Source organism: Chrysochloris asiatica, unplaced genomic scaffold (genome assembly GCF_000296735.1).
Source record: "Chrysochloris asiatica unplaced genomic scaffold, ChrAsi1.0 scaffold00295, whole genome shotgun sequence".
In the NCBI taxonomy this organism is placed as follows: domain Eukaryota; kingdom Metazoa; phylum Chordata; class Mammalia; order Afrosoricida; family Chrysochloridae; genus Chrysochloris; species Chrysochloris asiatica.
In genome coordinates this window covers 3,248,643-3,270,775 of record NW_006408813.1, presented here as the reverse complement: position 1 = coordinate 3,270,775, position 22,133 = coordinate 3,248,643, and the positions used below count along the sequence as shown (strand labels likewise).

The following is a 22,133-nucleotide window of genomic DNA, read 5'->3' as shown; positions in this document are numbered from 1 at the left end:
TGCAGTTCAAACAGCTTTGCAGGCTTGACACATTAACCCACAGCGCCACAGTGCATTTTGCCTTCTTTAAGAGATGATTTTAAAACATCAGTCAGAGGACATCAAGGCGTTTCCTTAAAGACCATCAACGCTGCCAACTGATAGTTTGTAGCTACTTGCATTTTCAGTATGAAAACTGGCAGGTTTTTGCAAGAAGCCAGTGGTCTTGATTTTCTGTGTCCTCTTGCTGGAAGCAAGCTCCTCAACTTTTCAAAGCCTATGAGAATCAAATCCATAGGACTGGCTACAGTACTTCAACACTCTCATTTTGTTTTGGGGGAGTTATTGCCAGAATAGCTCAAGTACAAATCTTTTGTTTATGTAAGTTGTACATTTACACTTTTTCTGAATGTATAGGTGTTTGTCCCAATTCTGTGTCAAGGACGGGCTGTAAATTCTTTAGAAATTCTGCAGTGTGGTTCCCACCCTCCTCCTCCCTGTCTTTGTAGCCTTCAGTGTCAGTAGATTCCAGATGAAATGCTTTACAGTAGAAACGATATCTTTTAAAATGTCCTTTTCTTGCTTGTAATTGGCATTTGAGAAGGCAGTCCCATCTCTAGTTATATTAATCTTTTGTGTCGCTAGTGAGCTAGCTATATGTGACTCAGCAATTAAAGTTACAATGCAACTTTCATCTCATTCGCTATTTTAAGGATTCTTGTATAATAGTTTTCCTCTAGTAAGGTTCTTTTCTTCTCACGGTGTACTATGCTGATGGTTGGCTTCTTCTTATGTTAAATCTAACAGCTGTAATTCGGGCCATATACGACGGGGCTTCAAAAGAATCATGGGAAAATTCCACTGTCTTTTCATTAAAAATTTCCACAAACTTTTTATTATTAAAGTTTTTATTGTGAATTGAGTAAAAATTTACAGGGCAGGTCATCAGTTTTACATTCAACAAATCTATACTTTGTTCCTGTACAATAGTTATAATCCCCTCCATGTACCATTAGTTAACAGTATTTCTCTCTATTCATTGTACCTCTTTTTTTTTTTTTTTTTTAACACTCAGGCATATATAATAATTTAAACCACCAAAGGGCACATTTTGCAAGTCTGCTTCCTGGCTGCCATCTCTCAGTCCCTCACTTCCCATGAGTCTAGAGTCCTCAGCTGCTCCCTCTTACCATGTCCCCATCTCTGCCTCCATCTCTAGTGTTACTGCTTCTCTGGATAAGGTCCCGCATTCCGCTTGTGCTCTTCTCCCTTGATTGTCCTAGGGTCCTCTCTTTCCTGTCTGCAAGATTAACTACTCCCTTGTTTTTGTTACAACACTTCTACCTTTACAATTGTGACAGTCTCAATTAGTCATGATAACAATTACTCACTATTGAATCATAAGAATCTTATCTCCATCTCTTTTTACCAGACCCATCTAGGCAAGATGAAAACTATTCAGTGGGGACTCTATCTACCCCACACACTCTTAAACTTAACTCCCTCTTCAGACCTTGTAAGCCATTCATCACAAACTTTTGAAGTCCACTTGTATTTTACCCCAACCAAAAGTTAAACTGGTGGTGTCATTTCCTCTGTGTTTGCTAAATTGGTATGCTCAATATTTGTAAGTCAAATAGAAGTGAGTTATAAGGCTCTAAGTAAAAATTGAAGTTTTCAGCAGGAAACACTTCATAATATTCTTCATCATCAAGAGTAAGGTTACCTGTCTGTCTTCTTCTTGAAAAAGTAATGTGGAAGACAAGGTTATTAGCATTTGCACTGTGAGCCTACTTGGTCCTTTAAGATAATTCCCTGCTGTATTTCAGAGCGAGACTAAGAAGCTAGTGAGTGTGTGTAATTAAGGAAAAGACAAATATTGATATAAAGTTACTAAATCTTTAATGTGGTAAAGGAATGTTTATTAGATTTGATTTCTAAGGGGGAGGAAATTAAATTCCAAATAAGTATTGTAATTGTCTATGGCGAGAAGTATTACTTGTAATGTCTGTCTTTTTTATACTTGCTAGTGACTGTACTTGCCATCTTCCACGAGCTTCAAGTCGATGTTGAACTCTATGCGCTTCTTTTTGGTGAAAGTGTCCTCAATGATGCTGTTGCAATAGTGCTCTCTTCGTAAGTATTTGTTTTCTTTTAGTCTGTCTAGTAAATGTTAGGGTGCTCGGAACGGAAAGTCAATATTGAATGACATTGAGTATGAATGGAAATGTTTGGAAGAATGAGTCATCTTTTTCTTCTTAAAGAAATACAGATCAGGGCAAGTCAAAAAGTATGTCTCATAGGGTTCCAGTTCATATTTGCATGGGTTTATTCCAGAATGTGCTGAATCACCTTTCTGTGATCAGTGGGTGGCTGCAGACAGGTTCTTCCAGTAATACACTTGTCTTAGTCTTGTTAGGGTCCCTTCAAAGAAAAATAACAGGTCCAAGCAAAACAGTGGTTTCTGAGGCAATCTGCTGGGCCAGAGAGAAATGGTCAGCTCCAAAGGTTATGGAGATTGTTTTTTTGGGATTCCAAAGGAATCATCTTGATAGATTTTCTTGAAGGATACATGCCAAGCACGGGGGCTTATCATGAAGAAGTTTTAAGAAAATTTAAAATTTACATCGAGAAAAAGGCCAGGAAAGTTGTGCAGGCTCCCCCACCCCCATCACAACAGCGTACCTGCTCAGTCTTCAAAGGTAGCAAGGCCTGTCCTATGGGGATTCTATTGGGAAACCTTATCCCATCTGCCCTGCAGCCCTGACCTTGCCCCTCCCGATTTCTTTTTGTTCTCAAAACTCAAAGAATACTTCAGAAGGTACACAATTTGAGACCCTGTCATTTCGATGTGGTGTAAATTGAAGAGAATTCTTCAGGGAAGGTCTAGAAAGATGGAAATACTGTTTTCAGGACTGTACAGACCTAGGTGGTGGATATATTGAGAAACAGAAGCGTCACATTGAAATACTTTTGTTTAATGTTCCTGTGATTTTATTGTAATACTTTTTAACTTACTCTCATACTTTAGAAATAGCTTGGAAAATGAAGGGAATTAAAAAAATGGTATGTACTTCTACTGCCTAAAGACAATTACTGTAAACATTTTAGCAAATTTCCATACACTTTTATTCTACTTTAGAATAAAATACAGAGTATTTTTGCACAGTTGATTGTAATATGTATATATACATACATACATATATAAGGAGCTCTGGTAGCATAGTGGTTATGAATCGGGCTGCTAACCTCAGGGTCAGCAGTTTGAAACTACCAGCTGTTCTACCACAGAAAGATGAGGCTTTCTGCTCCCGTAAAGATTGACAGCCTCAGAAACCCTGTGCAGGGTCGCTATGAGTTAGAACCGACTCCACGGCACGTAACAACAACAGCAACATAAATATATGTGTATGATTTTGTATTCATTTTTAACATTGTAACAGGAAAATTTTAACTTTTGAATTTACTTATTTTGAATGTTGTTGTTGTGAAATGCCACGAATCGGTTCTGACCCATAGTGACTCTGTATAGGGTTTCCGAGGAGCAGCTGGTGAGCTTGAACCGCTGACCTTGCAGTTCAAATGGCTTTGCAGTCTGGCGCATTAACCCACAGCACCACACTTTTTTGAATAGATAATATATATTCACTTGATTCAAAAATCAAAAATCAGGTTCTTACTCTTGTTCTTATTTTGTCCGCCACCACCACTTGTAGGTAAACATTTAAAATAATTTCCTTCTACTAGTTCTTTATGCAAATGCAAGCAATATGAATAATTATTCATATGTGTATTTGCCTTTCATCTTTTTGTTTTGAAAGTAACAACTGTATCTGTTCTATACCTAGGTTTTTTTTTTTTTATCATATTATCAGTATATTCTGGAGATCAAAACAGAGTTTCCCAGTTTTTTTGTAGCTGCATAGTATTACATGTGAACTGTACTATAGCATTGGATACTTGGAGTACATTCAATCTTTCATTATCCCAAACAGTGCTCCAGTGATTAACCTTAAACTTGCCTCATTTCATACATGTATAGGTATATTGGTAAGATAAATTCCAAGAAGTGAGCTTGCTGGATTAAAGGGTAAGTGTACTGGCAGTTTTGTTGTTGTTGTTGTTAAGTGCCGTCAAGTTGATTCTGACCCATAATGACCCTGCACAGGGTTTCTGAGGCTGTAAATCTTTATGGGAGCAGAAAGCCTCATCGTTTTCCCACGGAACTGCTGGTAGTTTTGAACTGCTGACCTTCAGATTAGCGGTCCAGTTCGTAACCACTACGCTACCATAGCTCCTTGGCAATTTTGTTGGCTGTTGCTAAATTGCCTGTGACAGGAATTGTGCCATTTTACACCTGGACTGGTAAAGTTTGGGAGTGCTTGTTTCCTCACAGTTTCACCAGCAAAGTATTGGCCAAATGTTCGTATTTTTGCCAGTTTGATAACTGAGAGACATCACATTGTAATTTAAATAGTATTTCTCTTATTTTGCATTTCAGAAAAACTTTTTAATCTTTAGAAGTGTAAGTAATATACTTTTTTATTGAAGGCCATTGTTGAAATCAACATTGTTTTTCTATAATTATAAAAATTTTATTATACGCTAGTAGAAGGATAAATGGGAATTCAGTCTTGCTTGCCAACACCTACTATGCAAATATTCATATGCCTTTACTCCAGACTAGAACTTTCTATGATAAAGAAGTAAAAGCCCTTCATATTTTCTCTTTTTAAAATATTTCCAACCTTAATTTTTACTTTGCTAATAAGGAGCTCTGGTAGCGTAGTGGTTACGAATCGGGCTGCCAACCTCAAAGTCGGCAGTTCGAAACTACCAGTGGTTCCGCGGGAGAAAGATGAGGCGTTCTGTTCCCATAAAGATTTACAGCCTTGGAAACCCTATGCAGGGTCACTATGAGTCGAAGCCGACTCCACGGTACTTAACAACAAACAACAACAACTTATAAAAGAATAATTACCTACTAACTCTGGTGTGTGTGGTCTGATTGTCTTCCTGCAAAGTGGAAAATGATTTTTTCGTAGATGACTCTCTACATTAACCCCTTAACTTTTGTGTGTGAAGATATACAAAGTGTCAAATCCTTTTTTGTGAATGCACTGAATGTAAATTTACCCCCTCATACATTACAGAATCTATAATGTAAACTTAAGAAATAGACCCTAAAGACTAGAACTCGTATTGATACTAAATGTAAGCACCTTCAATGGCAGTAGATACAAAATAAGAGTTATGTTATTTGGAGGAATGAATGTTGTTACTTGCATGTTATTTGACAAAAAACGAAACTACAAAGATTATGGAAACTTTCAGAATAAGGTACGAGTAGTTGCTTTGAGCATCACTTTCCTGTCCTGGCAACTTATCATTGCCCTTAATCATTATGTTATTTCTCAGTGCCCTGATGGATGAAGAGTCATAACATCTCTATTTTCGTCCTATCTGAAGTTGATGTCTTTGGTGCCTTAGCTTTTCCAGTTAACAAAGCAATCTCCTTGCAACTGTAAGAGCAGTGAGCTTGGGAGTATACATATCACTGTTGGTGAAGAATAAATGTGTTAAAGAGAGCATGCCCTTTCCATGCGTATCCTTCTGTTGAACCCTTTCTCAGGGAGGGTTCTATGAGAGAATGACACCTAGAAAACTCTTTATTTGAGTGACTCTCTTCTCACTACTCCTAAGGCCGCTACACTGCTGTTACCATTTGAAATGCATGTAAGATAAGATAATTCATTATGACTCTGGGGGAACTCTGGTGGAGAAGGGTTCTATCCAGGGCGTATCCTAAGAGGGAAATTGTTGGCTGTGCACATGTCTTAATGGAGTTGAGAAAATAGGTTACTAGCCCGAGGGCTCAGCAATATGCTTATCATCACCTTTTATGTTCCTTTGCTGTGTCTTCAAGGTGGTACATAGGAATCGTCTGATTCCAGTCAGCATTTTGAAAAATGTCGCCAGGGAGAAAGAAAATATCTTTTCTCCAGCTAGCTGCTCTATTTGTGAAGTTTTAATGTAGTCAGATCTCATTTGTGGTGATGGGGCCCTTTATGTGTAGGTTAAGGGAGCATTACATTAAAGATGATTTTATATTTACTAAGAGCAATATCAAATTTATTGTTCCCCAAATGATCTGATTACTTTGAACATTTAAACCCAAACTTAAAAATGTTCAGTTTTCTTTGAGCCTCAAAAGTTTATAAATGCAATCATCAGGAAGTCATGTTAGTGTTATATTTCAATTAAATACTTCACAGATTAGAAAATTGTAATTTGGTCACAGATTTTTGTTTGTTTTACTTAAACTAGGGGAGGTATGAAGAGAAACTAGTGTACATGGTATACTCAGATTTTTTTTTCAAGTTTTTATTGTGAATTGAATAATAATTTACATGGGAGAACATCAGTTTTGCACTCAAACCTATCATATTTCATTTCATTACAATGATGCATTTCATGCATCATTGGTTAACAGTGTTTGCTTCTATTTCCTCTGTTTTTATTATTATTATTATGTACACAAAAACACGCAGGAATATATGATGGTTTAAACAACCAAAGGGTACATTCTGCAAGCCTGCCTCCTGGCTGCCAACACTCAGTCCCTCTCTTTCCATGAGTCTAGAGTCCTTAGCTGCTCTGTCTCTCCATTTTCACATCCCTGCCTCCATCTCTGGTGTCACTGCTTCTCTGGATAGGGTACCGCATTCCGCTCTTCTCCCTTGATGATCCTGACCTTACAGTTCCTGGACTGTAAGATTAACTACTCCCCCCTTTTTGTTACAAAACTTCTACCTTTATAGTTGTGACAGTCTTAATTAGTCATGATAACAATTATTCACTATTGAATCATAAGAATCTTGTCCCCATCTCCTTTCACCAGACCCGTGTAGACAAGATGAACACTATTCAATTGGGACTCTACCTTCCCCTGCACACTGCGAAACTAAACTCCCTCTTGAAACCTTGTAAGCCAGTCATTTCGTGCCTTTATAGTGCCCCAATTTTAGGTAGCCAATGTCTAAGTTGCCTGTCCCTATCTACCATGTATACAGAGGGGATAGGGTTGATCCTTGATGTGAAGACTCCATCCCTCTTGGTTTGTGTTTTGAGCTACTATGTGCATAAGTTTAGGTCAAGTTCATAAAATTGTAGCAAATTACACTTGTGTCCTTTACCAAAAATAGTTTTTTATCTTCCTCTAGTTGAGTTCTGATCATCAAGCTAGTTGAGTTCTGATCATCAAGCTAGGTCAAATGGGTGCTGTCTACAAGTTTGGGTGTTGTTATGTAGATAATAATTTTTTAAAGAAAAGTTGCTTCGAGAAATAAGAGCAGTCTTTCTTTTGTAGCTCAATAGTGGCCTACCAGCCAGCTGGAGACAACAGTCACACCTTTGATGTCACCGCCATGTTCAAGTCTATTGGGATCTTCCTTGGGATCTTCAGCGGATCTTTTGCAATGGGTGCTGCTACTGGAGTGGTGACAGCTTTAATATCCTTTCATTACGTTTAGCTTTCCTTCCTCGAGAAGTCATGGAATGCCTCGTTCAGTGGTTTCTTCTAACTCCATAATTGGGATAGTATTATAATTATTAAGCTTATAGTCATGTTTGGAAATATGAGTCAATAATATTCACTGACTAGCTAAACGAATATCATCGCTTATGTTTGGACTAGGAGTACTGGTGTGGCGCTGTGGGTTAATGCGCTGGACTGCAATGTCAGTTTGAACCACGAGGTTGGCGGTTCAAACTCACTAACCAGTCTTTGGAAACCCTATACAGGGTCATTATGACTCGGAACCTCCTCTGTGGCACTTAACAATAACAACAGGTGCCCTGGAACTTTAGCTACACAAAATGAATCAGATGCAGTGAGCCTTTGGGGGTGAAACATAAGGTTGTCCATGGAATTGACGTGAAGATAGTTCCAGGAGGCTCTGTGCGTGTTTGCCGCTCCTGGCCAACTTGGCAGTCTTTTGTTGTTTGTTTAAGAGGGCAGATAGGAAATGTAAGATCTGATGCCAAATGAACCAAATAGGATTACTAAGTTAGCGTATCTGGGAGTACATCTCAGCTCTCCCCAATTTGCACCTTTTTGTTCTAGAGTCCTGGTCTGGGAACCAGAGGTACCTCGCTTGTAGTTGCAGTACTGTCACTCTTAGAAGTACTGGTCAGTCATTCCTTCAAGAAACATTTACTGAGTTGCTGCTGTATGTCAGATGCGATGCTGGGCTCTGGGTATCAACGATGAACAAGATAAACGGGGCCCCTGCCCTTATGGTACGCACAGCAGAGAGGCAGACACTTTAGAATGTTAGAAGCTTTTATACTTCACCTCTTTGGACCTCAGTGGAGGAAAGTGAGAGACCGGGGCAGCAGGAAAGCTGATTGGGACTGGATGAACTCTAAAGAGTTTCCAAATCGGAAACGTCTAAGACACTGTTGTGTAACACAAATTGTGTTCTTATTTTCTAAGGATCTGTAAGTTTCTCTAATGCTGGAAGAGACTTTTTGTTAATTTTTATGGACGTTTATAGGTGAACTGTAGCAGAAAGGGCATTAAAAAGAAATATAAAGCAGGAGCCTGGACAGATAGTATCAGTTCCCCATTACCATACCACTTCCCTGAGAGTGGGAATCTGTCTCGTTAATTTTTTTATAGTGTGGCGTTATAGGATAAGCACTGTACTGCTAACCACCAGGTTGGTAGTTCACACCCACTAGCCTATTCGTGGAACCCTTGTACATACATGGACTTAACAACAACAACACACATTTGTTAGTCTGAATCTAGATTCTAACCTAAGAGTTTTCACAGTTTAACATGGTCACTACTAGTGTTGATGAACAAAATAATTTTTAGTCTGAGTGAGTGAAGTTTCTCCTCATGAAATAGGTCTACTATAATAATTATAAGGAGGTGTTGGATGAGAAAACAAACGTGACGTCATATGCAAGTTACTTGTTATCAATGCACATTGCTAGAATTAGGGAAGCGGTCTTACTTTGGGTTGGAAATTAATAGCGTTCAAGTGTTATGTATCTGATCTGTGCCTCTGGCCCTTTTCTACATGGCTTCCTGTCAGGTATGTGATATCCACAAAATAGTTGGTCTAATGAGACTGTAAAACAACCCCATGGAGAGAGGCTGCTGACTTCTCAGTTAAGAGTTGCTTCACTTTGGTGCCACTTCATTCTGTGTGGGTTTTGTAAGAATGATTAGAGACCCCCTCCCCAGTCTTTTTTAGTTGCCTTGCTGTTGTTTTGTAGTCACACTCCTGTATTATGAGTTCTTGTTACCAACCTTAACAGCCTTACGTAACCAAGTTCACCAAATTACGGGAGTTCCAGTTGTTGGAGACAGGTCTATTCTTCTTGATGTCCTGGAGTACCTTCCTCTTGGCTGAAGCTTGGGGCTTCACAGGTAGGTTACTTCCTGTTTATGATTGTAAACCCTTACAAGGAGTTATTTTGCCAGTCACTTGTTTGACAAGTGGACAAACTCTGCTAGTATTTGAAGACACTTATTGTAGCTGGGATTTATGCTCTTACTTTAGAGCATAATATTTTCAATGTAAATGGTTCCTCTCAACAAAGAAAGTCACAAATGGAAGTTTTAATGTAAGCATGTAGCCTACTTCTCTCAACTAAGAACCTTCAGTTAACAAAAGTTGGGAACCATCCTTTTACATGAACTCGGAACTCTTATTTGTCTTTATAGGGGTGGTTGCAGTATTGTTTTGTGGCATCACACAAGCACATTATACATACAACAACTTGTCCACGGAGTCTCAGCATAGAACTAAACAGGTAAGAGAAGCTTGAGCGTTCATGAACAAACTTTTCCTCTCAGTATAACAGAATCTTTAAATATATATATATAATCTTTGATCTGATTTAAACTATCTCTACTCAGTTTGTCTCCTCTTCCTTTGACTCCAGAAACAGACGGGATGGGCTAGTAAAAGGGTGACAGCTTTGAAGGTGGTGATGGGTCAGCAGAAGAGTCAGGAGCTGTTATGACTAGGAGTGCACTAGCCAGCTTCCTTTTACTGGCTTTTAAGAGGGAGGTTTTGGAAGCTCATTCTGGTCTAACTGGAGCTGTTGTGTGTGATACAGATAATATTAACTATTGATCTGTCTAGAGCTCCTGCTGACTGATCCAGATAAGATTCAGCCCTTCACTCTTCATTTCAGGCCCTGCAAAGTAACAGTATGGTAGAGTGCAGAGGTTGGCAAACTAAGGCTCTTGGGCCAAGTCTGGCCCATATCTAATTTAAAAAAGGTCTGGGAACTAACAATGGTTTTCACTTATTTAAATGGTAGGGAGAAAAAAATCAGAAGAATAGTATATTTTGTGACATGTAAAAATTACATGAAATTCAAATGTCAATGCCCATTAATAAAGTTTTATTGGAACACAGTCATACCCATTCGTTTATGTATATAGTGTAAGACTGTTTTGGAATCCTGATGTGGAGCTATAGAATAAGCACCGGACTGCTAACCACATGGTTGGCTGTTCAAACTTACCATCCACTCCTTGGAAACCCTGTAAAGGTTCCCTATGAATCAGAACCAGCTCAATAGCACTTAACAACAACACGGCTCTTTTTGCACTACAATAGCAAAGTGGGGTCCTTGTGACAGAGACCTTTGTGTGGTCGGCAGAGCCTAAATTATTATCTGGCTCTTCGCCTAAGCTTGCCAACCCCTGATAAAGCTAGCGATCTGGAGTCATTGTATCGTTTCACTGCCCAGTCCCACACTTACTTGGAATATGACTTGGGAAAGTTACATAACATCTCATTTCTGTCTCTTCACCTGTAAAATTGGAATAATAACAGTACCTATTTTGCAGAGTTATTGTGAAATTATTTAGCATATTATCTGGCACCTAGTAAAAACTTGATAAAGTTTATCTATTATTGTTAAATAATAAGTGAATAGAGTCCTGGTGTAGCACTGTAGGATAAACACTGTACTGCTAACCGCAAGGTTGGTGGTTCAAACCCACCAACCACTCAAATACCCTGTTACATGAAGGGTTTGTTTAATTATTAAGTAGTAATCTTGTTTTCAAATTATATACCTCAATTTTGCTATGGAACTAACCTTTTAAATTTGGTTTCAGTTATTTGAGCTTCTGAATTTCTTGGCAGAGAATTTCATCTTCTCCTACATGGGGCTGACACTCTTCACCTTCCAGAACCATGTCTTTAACCCAACATTTGTAGTAGGAGCATTTGTATCCTTTGTTACATGTTCTTTCTAGGAAACTGTTTTTTTTTTTTGGGGGGGGGGGGGTAGGTTTACTTTAATAATAATATATTCTTGCTGTACTTGCTAAATGGGGAAAGAAAGTCAGTGATATAAATGGTAACGATCCAAATGATTTTTTAAAAAAATCATTCAACAGTATTTGCTTTGACTCTGTTTTGGTTTTATTTTGGGGTGTGTGTGTGGTTATATACACAAAAACACTAGGAGTACATAATCATCTAAACAACCAAAGGGCACATTCTTCCAAGGCTGCCTCCTGGCTGCCAACACACAGCCTTTCTCTTTCCATAAGTATAGAGTCCTCAGCTGCTCTATTTCTCCATGCCTTCATCTCTGTCTCTATCTCTGGTGTCACTGTTTCTCTGGATAAGGTCCCATATTCTGCTCGTGCTCTTCTCCTTTGATGGTCCTAGGGTCCTCTGTTTCTGGACTATAAGACTAACTATTCCCCTCTTTTTGTTACAAAACTTGTACTTTTACAGGTGAGAGAGTTGCAATTCATCATGATAACAATTACTCACTATTGAATCATAAGGCTCTTATCCCCATATCTTTTCACTGGACCCATCTAGATGAGATGAAACTATTCCGTGGGATTTCTAACTTCCCTCTCACCCTCTGAAACTAAACTCCCTCTTGAAAACTTGTAAGCCAGTCACTTTGTGCCTTTCATAGCTCCTCCCATTTTAGGTAGCCAATGTCTAAGTTGCACATCCCTATCAACCCTGTATACAGAGGGGGTAGGATTGATCCTTGATGTGTAGACTCATTCCCTCTCAGTTGGTATTTTGAGCTACTATAAGTATACTATAAGTATAGGTCAAATCAAATTGTAGCAATTTACACTTGTTTCCTTTATCAAATGAATGTTGTTTTTTTTTTAATCTTCCTCTAGTCGAGTTCTGATCATCAAGCCATTGAAGCTAGGTCAAATGGGTATTATATGCAAGTTTGGGCATTCTTTTGTGTCTCCCCTCACTTCATATCAGCTGGATGCTTCACTCTCAGCTCTCGCCCTCTGTCGCTATGCCCTTATCCATGGGTGCAGGAGTTCCCGAGTCTCACCACACATCAGACCAACCAGCCCTTCCTCTTTTCTCTCTCATTTCCAGGTTGATGGGAGTCTATGGACTGTGGTTGAACTCAGCCCATGTCTTCATTCCTGCCTTTCCCCCTCTTCCACTCATCAGACGACCAGTGTGGTCGCCAGCAAGCTCACAGGCATGCTCATGTGTTCCCTTTGAGTTTCAGTCTTGGAGTGGGGTTTGTCCTGAAGGTATTTGATTGCTTGCCTTGATGGCTCCCCAGCAAACAACTTGCTTGTTCTTGTAGTATCCAGTCAGATTGCCATTTTTATTTTGGATTTTTCCTGCTGGTCTTTCTTTCAAGAAGTATCTTCTGTTCCTTCAGCTATTCCAGGCTGGTCTTCTTGTCTTTTCAAGTGGGAATGCCCCACCTCAGAAGGTTCTGAATGGAGCTCAGGATTCCACCTAAGGTCCTATACACTGCAAAGGCTCTGCAGGAGGCCTGTTAGAAAACTGTTTTAAAGTTGAAATTGTCATGTGTTCTTAAGAGGTGGTGTGGTTGATAAGAAAACAATTAAATAAATATGTAACAGTTTTCCTGGGATTAAAACAAACAAGGATTTCAACCTTCCCCCTCCCTTATTTTCATAATACTAGCATGGTATTTTTGTGTATTGCACAAATAATGTTGACAGATTGAAATGACAGAAAAGTTTCCTACCATCCTGCCAGTCCCCAAAGAGAAAACTGGTTGTCCTTTATCACTGAAGAGAATGAGAAAGTGGAAAAGCTAGTAATCTGTGCCACAGGGGGCTGTGGAGCAGTTGCGTATCAGTTGTCTGTTGTGTAACAAAGTACCCTAAAGCAGTTGAAAGATGATGCGAGGTTGAATGAGGCTGCTCTTTTCTCTTCTCTATGTTGACTCTTTTCTCTTCTCTGTCATGTCTTCTCTCTTTCTCCTCCCCTATTCCCTACTCCTATGAGCCAATTGAGACTAAAAAACAGAAAAACAGCTGAAAGGGAAAAAGTGGGTCTAGGGAAGAGCAATGAGTAGTGCAAGCGTGGTGAAGAAGCAGGAGGAGACGGATTCCAAAGCTCAGGGAGAGGGATTGGCCTTCGGCATGAAGGTGCAGGCTCGGCTGTCCAGATGAAGGCACATTTGTGAGACAGAGTTCCTGTCTGATGGCTTCTGTTTTCATCTGTGAGGTCGGAAGTGAAATCACCTGATGAGAGGTGATAAGGAATAGATGTGTATCAGTTACCGACGGTGTAACTTACTACTCTAAAGCAGCTACTGAAAACAGCCCAGGTTTATTATCTCAGGTTTCTGAGGGTCAGGAATCCAGGAGCAGTTTAGCTGGGTGGTTCTTGATCCAGAATTTCTCATAAGGCTGCACTCACACTGTTAGCTGGCCCTACAGTTTCTGAAGACTTGACTGGGACTAGAGGACCTATTCTAAGCTCACTCCCATGGCTGTTGGCAGGAGGCTTCAGTTGCTCTCCCTGTGGTCCTCCCCATAGGGAAGTTTATGACTTGGCTTCTCCAGAGCGAGTGGAGAGAGCGAGACATCAACAGTGCACAACAAGCGAGTGAGCGAACACACCAAGATGCACACTGTAGTGATGTTCATAACCTCCTCTTAGAAGTGACGGAGCCCTGGTGTGGCACTGTGGCATAAAGCACTGGACTGCAAGGTCAGTTTAAACCACAAGGTTGGTGGTTCACAATCACCAGCTGCTCCTTGGAAACCCTACACAGGGTCACTGTGAATCGGAACCGACACAACAGCACTTAACAACAACTTGAAAGTGACATGCCATCATTGCTTCCATAGTATTCTGTTGGTCACAGACCAATCTGGTCCAATGTGGGAAGGAACTACAAGGGTGTGAATACTAACTAGGAGGTGTAGGGGTCATTGGGATCATTTTGAAGGCTGGCTTCTTCCATAGGTGATACAAGTTTTGAGGAGACTAGAAAAGGACATCCTGCTGGGTGAAGTCAGCCAAAAAGAAAAAAAGGATTTCCCCAACAAAACAGATTGGCACAGTGACAGCCGCAACAATAGGCTCAAGTGTGGCAGCAATTGTGAGGATGGCACAGGACTGGGCAGTATTTCGTTCAGTTGTACATAGGTAGCTATGGGTCAGAACCAACTTGTCAGCAGCTAACAACAAAAAGAGAAGTTTTGTGAATTGTAGAGAGAGGAAGAGTGAGTTGACCCAAGAAACACAATAGGCTTGCTGAGCAGTATGTTGTTGTTAGGTGCCATCGAGTCGGTACTGACCCATAGTGACCTTATGCACAGCAAAACGAAACACTGCCTGATCCTGGGCCAACCTCTCTACTGTTGCCACGCTTGAGTCCATTGATGCTTTCACTTGGCCAGTCCATCTCATTGGAGGTTTTCCTCTGTTTCTCTGACCCTCCACCCTACCAAACATGATATCCTTCTCCAGCGCTTGGTCCCTCCTGACAATATGTCCAAAATATGAGAGACGAAGTTTGGCCATCTTGGCCTCTAAGGAGCACTCTGGCTGCACTTCTTCCAATACAGATCTGTTGGTTCTATGGGCACTTTCAGTATTTTCCTCCAACACTATAACTCAAAAACATCAATTCTTCTCTGGTCTTCCTTATTCACTGTCCAGCTTTCGCATGTATATGAGGTTATTGAAAATACCATGGCTTAGGTCAGGCGCATCTTAGTCCTCAAGCTGACATCTTTGCTCTTCAACACTTAAAAAATATTTTGTGCAGCAGATTTGCCTAATGCAATACGTCGTTTGATTTCTTGACTGCTGCTTCCGTGAGTGTTGATAGTTGATCCAAGAAGAATGAAGTCTTTAACAACTTCAGTCTTTTCTCTGTTGATAAGAATGTTGTTTATTGGTCCAGTGGTGAGGATTTTTGTTTTCTTGACATTGAGATGTAATCCATATCGAAGTCTGTGCTCGTTGATCTTCATCAGTAAATGTTTTAAGTCCTCTTCACTTTCAGCAAGCAAGGTTGTACATCTGCATATCACAGGTTGTTAATGAGTCTTCCTCCAATCCTGATGCCACGTTTTTCTTCATAAAACCCAGCTTCTAACATTCTTTTCTCAGCATACAGGTTGAATAAGGAGCTCTGGTAGCATAGTGGTTACGAATCGGGCTGCGAACCTTAAGGTCAGCAGTTTGAAACTACCAGATGTTCCGCAGGAGAAAGATGAGGCTTTGTGCTCCCATAAAGATTATAGCCTCAGAAACCTGTACAAGGTTGCTTTGAGTTGGAACTGACTCCACGGCACAAAACAACAACAACAACAGGTTGAATAAGTATGGTGAAAGAATACAACCTTGTTGCACACCTTTCTTAATTTTAAACCATTTAGTGTTCCCATGTTCTGTTCGAACAGCTACCTCTTTATCCAGGTACAGATTCCTCATGAGCACAAATAAGTGTTCTGGAATACTCATACTTCACAATGGTGTCCATAGCTTGTCATGATCCACACAATAGAAACCCTTTGTGTAGTCAATAAAGCACAGGTAAACATCTTTCTGATATTCTCTGCTTTCAGCCAAGATCCATTGGACATCAGCAATGATATCCCTCGTTTCACGGCCTCTTCTGAATCCGGCTTGAACCTCTGGAAGTTCTCTGTCAATGTATGCTTGCAGCCTTTTCTGTATTACCTTTAGTAAAACTTTACTCACATGGGATTTCAAAGAGATTGTCTGATGATTTCCACATTCCGTTGGGTCACCTCTCTTTGGAATGGGCACAAATACAGATCTCTTTCCATCAGTTGGCCAGATAGTTGTCTTCCAAATTTCTTGGCAGAGATGAGTGAGTGCCTCCTGTGCTGACTCACTTTCTTGAAAGATTTCAATTTTTATTCCATCAATTCCTGGTGCCTTGTTCTTTGCCAATTCCTTCAATGCACCTTGGACTTCCTCCTCCGGTATCATTGGCTCTTGATCATATGCTACCTCTTGAAACAGTTGAATATTAACTTTTTTGGTATAGTGACTCTGTGTATTCCTTTATCTTCTCTTGATACTTTCTGCATCATTCAATAATTTGCCCAGAGAATCTTTCAGTAACGAAAGTCAAGGTTTGAATTTTTTCTTCAGTTTCCCCAGCTTGAGAAATGCTGAGCATGTTCTTCCTTTTTGGTTTTCTGATTCCAGATCTTTGCACATTTTGTTATAATATTTGGCTTTATCTTCTCGAGCTGATCTTTGAAATTTTCTGTTCAGCTCTTGGACCTCCTCATTTCTTCCATTTGCTTTAGCATCTCTATGCTGGAGAGCAAGTTTCAGTGTCTCTTCTGACATCCATTTTGACCTTTTTCTTCTTTCTTATCTTCATAATGACGTTTTGCTTTCTTCATGTCTGATGTTCTTGATGTCATCCCACAACTCTTCTGGTCTTCGGTCTTTCGTGTTTAATGTATCAAATCTGTTCTTCAGATGATCTCTCAATTCAGGTGGGATATATACATTCAAGGTCATATTTTGGCTATTGTGGTCTTGTTTTCATTCTCTTCAGCTTCAGTTTGAATTTGCATACGAGTAATTGATTATTCCACAGTTTGCCCCTGGCCTTGTTTTGACTGATGATATGGAGCTTTTCTATCGTCTCTTTCTGCAGATGTAGTCACTTTGATTTCTATGTATATCACCTGGTGAGGTCCATGTGTGTAGTCGTCTCTTAGGCTGTATAAAGAAGGTATTTGAAATGGCAGTATGAGGGATCTGTTTAAGTTTGAGGACTAGGTATTAACAGCAGTGGAATCAGTCTGCCCTTTTGCATGACTTTGTCCAGAATTTGTTTGGCTGTAAGCATGGAGAAAAGCGATAGTTGGGTCCATACAGGGTTGGGGTTTGGCCAAATGGATGCAAAGAAAACAGAGGGGCTAGTGAATTTAGGACATTAGGAAGAATATTATTAAAATGCTGGTGAGAAGAGAAACAAAAGAAATGGTTGATGGAAGAGTAGAGGGACCATTGGACTGGAGGGTGCAGAACGACAGAAAAATGATCAGAGTAGGAGGGTTGAACAAGGAGTGATTATAGCCTGAGAGAGGAAAGTTTGTATTCGTGATTTTCAAAAGGTCTATTAAAAGACCACCCCAGAATGAATATTCTGCCAAAAGGATTAGCAGAAATATTTAAACAATTAACACACTAAATAGGATCTTTGTTAGAAAATGAGGTATTTCTGAAATACCGTTCTGCAGAGTCTTATTCTGGACATGAACTTCAGGCAAAAGACATAAAGCCCTACTAATACAAGAAGAAACCTAACTGGAACAATACAGTGAAATCAAGAGCTTCACATCCTGCTAGTCTTGGGGAGATTTTTGAGCAGTCAGATGGCTTATTGAACTTGTAATACTATATATACTTACTCCAGAAACAAGGCTAAATATTCTCTGTAGGTTTCTTCATCTTTTAGAAATTGATGTTATTCACTTAAAAATCCGAACATGAAAATGGACTCTTTTAACAGGAGAGAATTGTTCTCTTTCTGGCTGTTAGACTGTAGGCTCGGTGTCATGTGACAAAAACCTAGACAAATAGAGGTTTCCTTCTTTCACATGTAAAAGTGCGTAGTGGTGTCAGCAGGGACTGAAGCTCCTTGTTCTTCAAGCATGATCTGGAAGATGGACACAGCACATCTCCTTAGCATGCACTGATTACACCTATCTGCAAAGGAGGTTGCAGTTTTTATCCTATAAAAGTTGGAGGGTAGGGTTAAGAAGAAAGGAAGAATAGATGGTAGGGAAAACTAGCAGTTGCTGCTTACATGTTTCGTTATCTTACTTTTTAAGGAAATCGCCTCTATTTATTTATATATATATATATATATATATATATATATATATATATATATTTGCAGAAAAGGTGTGAGTGCCCAAATGCCCCACGCCCAGTTTTCCCTGTTAAAATCAGTTATTAATCAAAATTAATGAACTAATACTGGTAACTTTTTAAAAAGTTTTTTATTATGAATTGGGTGATAGTTTAAATGGGAAAACATCCGTTTCATTGCAGTGATTACAATCCCCTCAATGCATCATCATTCAATAGCATTTGCTTCCATACCCTCTTTTTTTTTTTTTTGGATGTACACTGAGCACCGAAGCACTCAGGAATATACAACTATTTAAACAACCGAAGGGCACACTCCTCAAACCCGCCCCCATCCTCTCCATCTCCACGTCATCGTCTCTGCCTCCATCTCTGGTGTCACTGCTTCTCTGGGTAGGGTCCCGCACTCCAATCTTTTCCCTTGATGGTCCCAGGGTCCTCCCTTACTCATTCAGCCTAGGTCTCAATCCATATATCTATGCATAGAACATAATTGTTTCAAGGTTCTTGGATATATCACTATTTACCTCTATCCCCTTAACCTATGTATGCATACCTACCTCCCTGTGTCTGTATGTATCTTCACTCTTCTTCTGCCACCCTCCCTTTTCTTGTGTATTGCCCTCTTCATCACCCAGGCTAGCATGTGTCTACCCTCTAGACAGTGAATTCCTCTCCTCCCTCCCCCCCTTCTACCACTGGTAACCATCAAAGAATGAAAACCTTTTCTTATGCTCATTCTGTATGTGCTCTTTAGAAGGACATGACTATCTATAACCCACCCCCTCGAGGGCAGAGTAGCTACATAAATTATTTCTACTTTTTCTGCTTGGGAGATTTATCTTCTTTTCTCACCTGTTATTCAGTTATGTGTTTATGTCAGTATGACCTCAGAAATACTTTATGCTTTGGGCTATAATTCCATAATACTTTATCTTTTTGCTCAAATTGTTCTAGCCACGGTCATTGGGAGCTCTTTTAGTGGGTTCTTGTGCCCCTTTGACATACCCCCATCATGATGGTTTTTGCTTTGAGTTGTTTTGCTGCTGTCGTTTAGTACTTCCTTACTTTGTGGTACTGAAGATGGTTCAGGCTCATCTTATATACCGTCTTAGCCATTTCTTCAAGGAGCTGCGGGTGTGCTTGTGGGCTCTTTCAGCTGAGAAGCATATGTGCGTATACTAACCTGTGTATGTACACAAATCTATGAATATTCCTCTCTGTAACTATCTGTAGTGATACTAAGCTAACCAGGATTCATACTTACATCTCTAGTTCTGTTCCATTACCACATAGATCATTTTAGCCTTCTCCTCTTGCTGATTGGTAAAGTCCCACTCTAACAGTGAGAAACCTGGCTTGATCAATTCCAGTATGCATGCATTGTAGTATCACAATTGGTAGCCTGTCAATCAATGCCTGTGGGAAAAGACTTGTATCACTAGCATAGTGTTCATGTATACTTCCTCTAGCCCCAAGTGTTACAGACGCCGCTCATTTCTAGGTACTTAGGTCAGCACCATTTCCCGGACATTGAGGGGATGTATTTGTGTATGTGTGTGTTGTTGTTAAGTGCTGTTGAGTCAGTTCTCATTCATAGTGACCCTATGTATAGTTTGCAAGGAGTGGCTGGGGGGTTTGAACCATCGACTATATAGTTACCAATGGTGCAATCTTAGCTTCTGTTTTCTTTTGTTGTTGTTGTAAAAATATAGAAAACTTGTTTTCAATCTTAGCTTTTCATTTTTTCTCCTTTCAGAAAATGGATTTGAGGTGGTATTGTGACCCCTGAATTAATAATAGGGATTGTAAAGCAGGAGCCTCTGTAAACAGCTTGATAATCTGTTCTAACCGGAGGAAAGCCATTACAGTGGGTATGCACTTTAGCCTCTCCTTTGCAGCAGGTGAAAGTAGAAACTCAATGGGACACGCTGGTGGTTGTTGTTAGGTGCCATTGAATCCGTCCAATCCATAGTAGTGACAACAGAATGAAACACTGCCTGGTCCTGTGCCATCCTCACAATTGTTGCTATACTTGAGTCCACTGCTGCTACCGCTGTGCCAGTCTACCTCGTTGGGGGTCTCCCTCTTTTTTTTGCTGACTCTCCACTTTACCAAGCATGATGTCCCTTCCCCAGGGACTGATCCATCCTGCTAACGTGTCTGTAGTATGAGAGCTAAGTCTGGCCATCTTGACATCTAAGGAGCTTTCTGGCTGTACTTCTTCCAACACAGATCAGTTTGTTCTTCTGGAAGTCCATGGTACTTAAATATTCTCCTCCAACACCATAACTGAAATGCATCAATTCTTCTACAGTCTTCCTTATTCATTGTCCAACTTTCACATGCATATGAGACCATTGAAAATCCCCTCTTTAATCTTCAAACTGACATCTTTGCTCTTGAACACTTTAAAGAGGTCTTGTGCAGCAGATTTGCTTAATACCATACGTTGTTTGATTTCTTGACTGCTGCTTCCATGAGTGTTGATGGTGGATCTAAGCAAAATGAAGTCTTCCACAACTTCAATCTTTTCTCCATGTATCTTGATGTTATTTATTATTCCAGTGGTGAGGATATTTGTTTTCTATTTATTGAGGTGTGAAGCTCATACCGAAGGCTGTGGTCTTGGTTCTTTATCAGTAAGTATTTTAAGTCCTCTTTGTTTTCAGCAAGCAAGGTTGTATCATCTGCATATCACAGGTTGTTAAAAAGTCTTTCTCCAATCCTGATGTTACGTTATTCTTCACATAATCCAGTTTCTCATATTTTGTGCTCAGCATACAAATTTAATAAGTATGGTGAAAATACAACCCTGGCACACACCTTTCCTGATTTTAAACCACTCAGTGTCTCCTTGTTCTGTTCAAACAACTGCTTCTTGGTCTACGTTTCCTCATGAGCATGATTTAGTGTTTTGGAATACTCATTCTCTGTAATATTGTCCATAGCATGTCATGGTTCACAAAATTGAAAGCCTTTTCATAGTCAGTAAAGCACAGGTAAATATCTTTCAGGTATTCTCTGCTGTCAGCAGATGACATCAGCAATGCTATCCCTCATTCCATGTCCTCGTCAGATTCTGGCTTGAATCACTGGAAGTTCCCTGTCAATATACTGTTGCAGCTGTTTTTATTATCTTTAACAATATTTTAGTTGTGTGGAATATTAATGATACTGTCCAATTATTTCTGCTTTACATTGGGTCACCTCTCTTTAAAATGGGCACAAATATGGATCTCTTCCAGTCAGTTGGCCAGGTAGCTATCTTTCAGATTTCTTGGCATAGATGAGTGGGCTTCTCCTGTGCTGTATGAGTTTATTGAATTATTTCAATTTGTGTTTCATCAATTCCAGGAGCCTTTGCCAATGCCTTCAGTCCAGCTTAGACTTCTTCCTTCAGTACCATTGGCTCTTGAAATGGTTGAACACTGACCATTTCTTTTTCGTACAGTGATTCTGTTTATTCCTTTCACCTTCTTTTGATGCTTTTTTTCATTATTCACTATTTTGCTCAAAGAATCCTTCAGTATTGCTAGTTTTTCAGTATTGCTAGTCTTATTTGAAGTTTTTCCTTAGTTCTTTCACCTTGAGAAACACTGAGTATGCCCTTTAAATTTTTCTGCTCAGCTCTTTTACCTCCTCATTTCTCCCATTTGCTTTAGCATTTGTATGCTGGAAAGCAAGTTTCAGAGTCTCTTTTGACATTCTTTTTTTTTTTCTTTCTTTTATTTCTTTCTTTCTAGTCTTCTTAATGACCTTTTGCTTTCTTTCTGTATGATGTTCTTGATGTCATCCCACAGCTCTTCTGGTATTCAGTCATTAGTGTCTAATGCATCAAATCTGTACTTGAGGTGACCTGTAAAATCAAGTCGGATATATGTTCAAGGTCTTATTTTGGCTCTCGTGGACTTTTCATTTTCTTCAGCTTCAGCCTGAACTTGCATATGAGCAGTTGCT

General features: G+C 39.8%; 1 protein-coding gene across 2 annotated transcripts in view; it reads left to right on the top strand.

Annotated features, from left to right (window-relative positions):
• The window catches only part of SLC9A6 (solute carrier family 9, subfamily A (NHE6, cation proton antiporter 6), member 6), a 68,396-nt gene that overhangs the window by 25,288 nt on the left and 20,975 nt on the right, over positions 1 to 22,133 (top strand). For both annotated transcript variants that reach the window (XM_006874712.1, XM_006874713.1), the window contains exons 6-10: positions 2,010 to 2,115; positions 7,349 to 7,490; positions 9,319 to 9,424; positions 9,722 to 9,810; positions 11,135 to 11,248. In XM_006874712.1, coding sequence (XP_006874774.1) covers positions 2,010 to 2,115; positions 7,349 to 7,490; positions 9,319 to 9,424; positions 9,722 to 9,810; positions 11,135 to 11,248 — 557 coding nt within the window. The remainder of the gene's footprint in view (positions 1 to 2,009; positions 2,116 to 7,348; positions 7,491 to 9,318; positions 9,425 to 9,721; positions 9,811 to 11,134; positions 11,249 to 22,133) is intronic.